Source organism: Xiphophorus hellerii, chromosome 13 (assembly GCF_003331165.1).
Source record: "Xiphophorus hellerii strain 12219 chromosome 13, Xiphophorus_hellerii-4.1, whole genome shotgun sequence".
Classification (NCBI taxonomy): Eukaryota; Metazoa; Chordata; class Actinopteri; order Cyprinodontiformes; family Poeciliidae; genus Xiphophorus; species Xiphophorus hellerii.
In genome coordinates, this window is record NC_045684.1 from 4,578,450 (window position 1) to 4,585,502 (window position 7,053).

The 7,053-nt window shown below is 36.6% G+C and overlaps 1 protein-coding gene across 1 annotated transcript; it reads left to right on the forward strand.

The window, feature by feature from the left end:
- The first annotated feature begins 923 nt into the window (after nt 1-923).
- LOC116731266 (vesicle-associated membrane protein 2-like) lies at nt 924-6,908 on the forward strand. Its single transcript, XM_032580947.1, has 5 exons — nt 924-1,173; nt 2,782-2,911; nt 3,148-3,306; nt 5,040-5,091; nt 5,776-6,908. Coding segments are annotated over exons 1-5 (360 nt in total). The 5' UTR covers nt 924-1,171; the 3' UTR covers nt 5,793-6,908.
- Nucleotides 6,909-7,053: the final 145 nt, after the last annotated feature.

Here is a 7,053-nt window from a genome sequence, read left to right on the forward strand (position 1 = left end):
GTGGAGTAACTCTCGCTTTAATCCAAGACTGGCTCTGATTGGTTGATCATTCCCTCCTGACATCTCTGTCCCTGGAAGTGCAAGCTCTGAAAAATAAAGTATCATAAGTAACAGTTTATTATTTTAGAACACAGGTGTCAAACTCCAGTCCTGGAGGGCCACTGCCCTGCAACATTTAGATGTGCCTCTGTTGCACCTGAATAGAATAATTAGGTCATTAAGGCTCTGGAGAACTGATCTACACAAGAAGGAGGTAATTAAGCCATTTCATTCCAGTGTTTTGTGCCTGTGGCACATCTAAAAACTGCAGGACAGTGGCCTCTGAGGACTGGAGTTTGACACCCCTGTTTTAGAACTAAATGCATTAGTCTATCATAGCCACAGATTTTAGGCAATTGTTAAAAACAAAATCCATCCATGCATTGTCAATTCTGTCCTGCCCAATCAGGGTTGGAGATAAAGACAAAAATATTTTTGGTAAATAGTCAAATGAATTGGTTATTTAGTTATAGCTAACATTTAACCCATTGGATTGTCATCCAAAATTATGCTTAGGTCACATAATATTTCAAGTTATAGTTAGTTAACTGTCGGTGTTTGGGGTAAATGCTATAAACGGTATTTGCTTTATAAACTATTCACTTTTTTTTACATATTCTGATTATTTAGTCACAATTTAACTGCTTAGTAGTTTTATCAATAAAGGAAATTCCCACAGTCAAGGATTTGATTTCTAGCTAAAGAAAAAAAAATTAATGACTGAAACCAATCAAATGAAAAATGATATATTAAGTAATTAAGTTATAACATATATGCTACACTCATGCGCAATAAAAGGCAGCGAACTGTACTTAGTGTTACTTTCTGGTATTATAGCCTCTGACGGAGACGCTGTGCGTGTATTTGGGTGCGTGTCGCGCGCTTTTAGGGGCGGGGCTTTTAGATGACGGACATATTTTTGGTTTCTTTCATCTGCGCAATAGTGTTTTTCTTTCTTCAGTCCGGATAAAAAGAAAAGGTGAATTAAGACCTCAACAAGAAAGGAAACCAGAAGTCATCCTCCTTTTTTTTTTACATTTAAACAGCAGGGATCTCTCTCTGTGCTCTCATCAGCCTCTCTCACTCTTCATCACCCTGAATCTCAGATAATCCTCATCGTCCTGCCGCTGAGATGTGAGTACTCTGTTTTATTTTTCAGTTTATTTTAAACCTGTCATATATGACTATCCAGGTTCTGTTTTCGGAACCGAATTTAATTTAATTTAGTGCGTAATTCATACATAATCCGAAAAAGAAAACAGTTGTACTCTTTATAAAGTTAGTTTTGTGGTTTAATTTATTTTATCCGAAACTAAGTTTGAAGGCATCAGGAAATTTCCGGGGTGCAGCTCTTGGACCCTGCAGGAGTCTGACCGTGACTCACCGGCTGACTCACCTAAAAAAAAAACTATTCATCAGCTGTGATCGGGAAAAGCTCAAGTGTGCTGGTACACTTTGCACCAGCTGCTTTTTAACAAAACAAATTAAACTGTGCTGCTCAAAGAGCCAGACAAAACTCACTGAGTCAATTCAGGCTAAAACAATGGATCATAAACGATATGAGATATTCTGTTGAGTAGAAAAACATTCTGTAAAAATATGTTGTTTTTTCTCTGGGGAGGGGACGGCCGATTTTTAATTCCTGCATGTTGATCTCATCAGTCAGACAGGCAGGCTGCTGCTGCACTAATCTTTCTCCATTTTGCTTCTGGAAAACAAGCCTGACTGTTAGAGCAAGGCAGCAACTCTGGTTAGTGTGATTCTGCTCAGTATGTCTGACTGAAACTTCAAAAACCTCACCATGTCAAAAACCTTTTGAAATGAATTGATTATTTATCTACTGCTTTTTGACAACCTCTTATGTGTTGATTATATAGATAAAGTTAAAGTTGAATGAGTTATGCTTCCATAAAACTTTATTTTTGATTTTTGTCCATATTTATTTAAAGGCAGTGAGAAAATACTGATTTAATATAATATGAATCTACTTCAAAGAAGCAGGTATGTAGGTGCTGAATTTGAAGCTTTGCTTGAAAAATCATATCAAAATGAAATCAAATAAAATCAGGGTTCCATGGTGGAGACCTTCTGGGAGCAACGAGAAGCTCCCAGATTTCAATCCTTTATTTGGCTTCACTGAAAATTACTGTGTCTTGTAGAGGTTAGTTTAGACCTCAGGAAATTTTCATCCAAGTTTCAAAAAACTAATTTTGACATCCGACTTTTTATTGTTAATGGGTGCCATAAACTCTAATTGTGATTTGTGTTGTGTTTGTGGACGATCTCATTGTTGGGGCCATCTGATTATATTGTGATTATATGATTCTGTACTTTGTATTTCACTGCTGGTGATGGTGTTGGGCTACATCGGGTAGCATGTAGGTTGCGTCCTTTAGCGATGCAGCATGTGTAATTATGCTTGGGTGGTGGGTGAGCACATTTGTCACACAATGATTATACATTTTTGCATTTAATAATATTTTTGGACATGAAATTAATCACTATTCCATTTTATATAAACAATCAATTATAACTGTAACCAGTTACTTGAGGTGTATGCAAGCAGCTCTGCTGGAGGCTTTTATGATATGCATGCACTCAAATTTGTACAGTCCTGGTTTGTAAGAGGTTGAGACCAGCTAAATCTTTACTCATTTTGTGATGTTTTTACCAAAGACATCTCTGCTTCTGAAAAGATTGTTTAAGAAAACTCATCTCTGATCTTCATCATTTTCACCGCAGGTCGACTCCAGATGCAGCAGGCACACCTGGAGCTCCCGGGGGGCCGGTAGGCGAGGGAGGCCCTCCGGCTCCGGCCCCAAACTTGACCAGCAACAGACGGCTCCAGCAGACGCAGGCCCAGGTGGACGAGGTGAGCAAACACACCTTTAAAAGATGTTAATGTATTGTTTTCCTCATTACAAGAACCCAAATATAGCATCAGCAGCCTACAGTTGCAGCTTAATTTTTAAAAAGTGTAAAATTGCAACGGTATCATAAAATTTGAAAACTGGTATTTAAAAACTTGTATCTCTTGGTTTTTTTTCTGACGTATTTGAGCTCAGTTTTTACTACTCAGAGACTCTGACAGGTGTGTTTGTCCCTCAGGTGGTGGACATTATGCGTGTGAATGTGGACAAAGTCCTGGAGAGAGACCAGAAGCTGTCAGAACTGGACGACCGGGCCGACGCCTTGCAGGCCGGAGCCTCGCAGTTCGAGAGCAGCGCCGCCAAACTCAAGAACAAGTACTGGTGGAAAAACTGCAAGGTGAGAAGGATTCAAGAGTTCCCCTCATCCAGTACCTGCCACACAAAATACCACTCTGGCCGTTTGGACTGTGAAGTTACAACTTGTGTTTCTATAGGCCCCAGAGCACAAGAAATATCAAATTAAATTACTTAATATTGAAGTTTGAGCATAAGGAAATTTTGATCTACTCAAGTTAACTGGGGTTGTAGCAGAAGGTGCATAGAGGACATTTCATAAAATTAAAGGAGAAAAGCAAAAAAAAGGGGGAAAACAAATCATGTTAAGATTAAAACAACTGTAGTATTTTTTTTTTACCAGTCAGGTATGTATTAAAAATTTTAAAATAACTGTTCATCATAACACCATGATATCATGAAAAACATATTTTAAATAGCCGTATTTTATTGTTACAATCTGAATATGTCTAAAATAGCAGTGTAACAGTAATATGTCATAGGTTAAAACAAAAATAATTATTTTGACATAAATGCAGAATCAGACAAAGTTTGATTAACAGACAATGTGATTAATATATATATAAAAAAAGCAAATCTCAATACTTTTTCTGATTCAGAAGAATGAGATTTAAGGTAATTTTTTTATTACTTTCCTATGTTCAGTCTCAACACCCTCGCGATGTCTCTACATTTGTGGTGATTCTAGACAAAGTAAACCAAGTTACTTATCAAAAACAAATTAGTTGCGCAAATCATGCCACAATTTTAAAATCCTCGTTAACATAAACCTTAACATATTGTTAAGTTTTATAAAAACATCTTCCTCAGATGGTGTAAAAACATTGCTGACGCTTGAAATATCACCCTGAATAAAAATAGAAACACTTCCCAGCTTCCATTTCTGCTCTCCCATCACCATCCGTCCATCCGTCCACACCGTCCATCCATCCTTCCGTTTATCCATCCACTCTTATTTTGGGCCTGGTTTCCGGCCGCTGCCTCCTCCTCATTCTGTGCGGTTCATTTGGCCCAATCCGTGGCAGAGTGAAGGCAGATTATTTTCGTGGGGTGGGAGGAGAGTCTGTTTGACTGACGGGGAAGCCAGAAAGAGAGGAAGGAAAATCTCAATCTGGATTACAATGACGGCCTGGGATTAGAGAGCCAGCTGTGATCTGTGATGTAACTCCTCCTCTGCAACATTCGGACTCGGCTTTGGTCATGAGAACCTCCACTGATGTAATATATGTCTCAATAAATACAACATGTTAGGTTATAACAGCATGAAGGTTTTCATTCAGCTGTGAATTTCACTACTTTCAAAACAGGTTGTGTTATTCCTAAACTTTTTTACACACACATTGCAAGCCCTACTGTCACGTTGACACCAATCTCTCTTTCCATGCTCTTGGATTTATTAATCTCCTTCAGCCCTCCCCCCTCTCAGAGGGGATGTGATTTCCTGTCAATGTTTTTGTTTCATGTATTGAGCTAAATTTATGTTTAGAAATTTGTGGGAAAAAAAGTGTAGAAATGTTTGTGATGACTGGATGCAGCCTCAGTGCAGAGATATTTAGATTAGATTCTGCAACAGCTGGAATCCTGTGTATGCACCTTCGGGGATTAACGGAAAAACAAAGAACAAATCAATCAAATACAAACTTCCTAACTTCTTGTGTCAAGTTTGTTTATATTTTTGGAATGCTCAATTTTCAGTTTCTATTACTTCCTGTATGACCAAAACAAAATTAAACTCCTGTTTGGCCTAAAAAGTGTTGTTGTTGTTTTTGTTGCCAGATGATGATCATGATGGCAGTTATAGGAGTTATATGTGTCGGCGTCGTCTTCTGTAAGTATAACACATTGAAAAAAATCACTTCAACTCAGTTATTGTATTATAATAATGCACATTACTGTACAATGTAAACAAAAACATGAAAACAGTGATGTTTAATTAATATTGAACACAGATGAGCCATCAGATGGCCAAACAATGTTTTTTTGTTCATAAAAGTTTTAATGAAAAACATTTTACAACTTTAATCTTCAGTGTACTTTATTTGGATTTCCAAAGAAAATTGTGTATAATTTAGAAAAAGACAAATATGGCTTTAAAGATTTTTGAATAAATAAATATGGAGTGTATTTGTATTCCCCTTTACTCTGATACACTTAAATAAAAATGACTTGTACAGAATTATCTTTTTTCTTCTACTTGATTAAAATGCACTGTTTTGTGTTTCTTTATCTCATAAAATCTCACTGACATACTTTAAAATTTGGTTGTAATGTGAGAAAATTTTAAAGGTTCAAAGGTTATCAAAACATTTGCAAGGCACCATAAAAATAATATGTACACATTGCATTTCTTTATCCTTATCAGAGCACTACGCCACTTTTGCTTCCAGAGCATGAGGAATATTTTTGTATTTCTTTGACAATGAGTTAGTTTTCTTTATAAGAAAAAAAAATCTGCTCTAAATTGGAAATCTTTTACCAATGTAAGTGTTTCTTTTCTGTTCACTATATTTAGTATATTTCTTCTACTGAGCTGCTTTTCAAGAATGGAGATGCAAGTCCCAGGACGGGTCTGAACCGGCGAACGCTAAACCGAGTCTTTCCTCAGTCCTCCTCCTCTTCCTCAGCAAGGCCTTCCTCAGCAACCTCTGCATGGCCTTTAATGTTCTCCTCCTGTCCTCTTTGCAATGAGCAGGTTTACAGATTAAAACAAAGGGTCACTATAATCGGTTGGTTTTGTTTGGGTGAGTTGTAGTTTATGGATTAAGATTTATGACAGAAAAATTTGCCAATAACCTCTCTTTTATCTAAATCATCTTCCTGAAGATGGCAGCTGCAGGAAGTGATGTTTTGGATTCAGTCAAGAATCAGTTGAGTTCCTTCTGCCTCTTTCAAGAGTATTAGGAGCTGTAACCTTTATTTCACAGAAACCATTGTCACACAATAACTAATTAGTAGTTTCATAAATAATAAATAATTGACATGGTCAAAAATTATGTCAATCTTTACTTGCTTTTTGAATTCTGAAGCAGCTTTGAGCTTTAAGGTGCAACAGAATCACAGCATGTCATTGACCGATGAACCAGTTGCGTTTCCTAAAAGAGAATGTCCTTCCAGTCCTTGCTTATTGAAATTATGTGAAAAATGTCATGTTTTGTGTGTTGAGCCAAAGAGAACCACAGATAAGAGAAACAGAGAGTGTATGTGGCTGACTGTAGATTAGAATTTTACTCTTAAAATAAAACAAAGAAATTAAGTTGTGCACCTGGTAAGACTAACATCTATATACATCATATGGTTTATTTTTGAGCAACACTAAAAGACAGCCATACCTAAAACATATTACTGTATATGATGTTAAAACATGGCTGAAACTCCTAGCCCTTGCTGTATGTCAGTGTCACTCTGTTGGTGCTGCTACTGATTTTAAAAACAACCCAACTTCTGTTTGAACTGTTTTCTGTTTGCTTTCACCCATCCTGTGTTTAACTTCTGTGTTGAGTCGACTTGCAGTTCCCAGAACTTTTTTGATGAATTTTCCTGGATGAAAACACTCATTTATGCTATGTACTATTGAAATGAATACATTTAATTCCAGACTGAATGGTTGACAAAATTCTAATAAATTAATATTTGCTTTCAATTGTCTTTTTTTCCTCTACTAGAATGTTTTGTACCAGCTTTGAGTTTCATCATGTAAAGTTAAGGTTATTTTTTTAATACTGTTCTTGATCAACTCGGATTACAAAAATGTAATATTTTTGCTAAATTCCTGAATAGTAAGCAAAGTGAT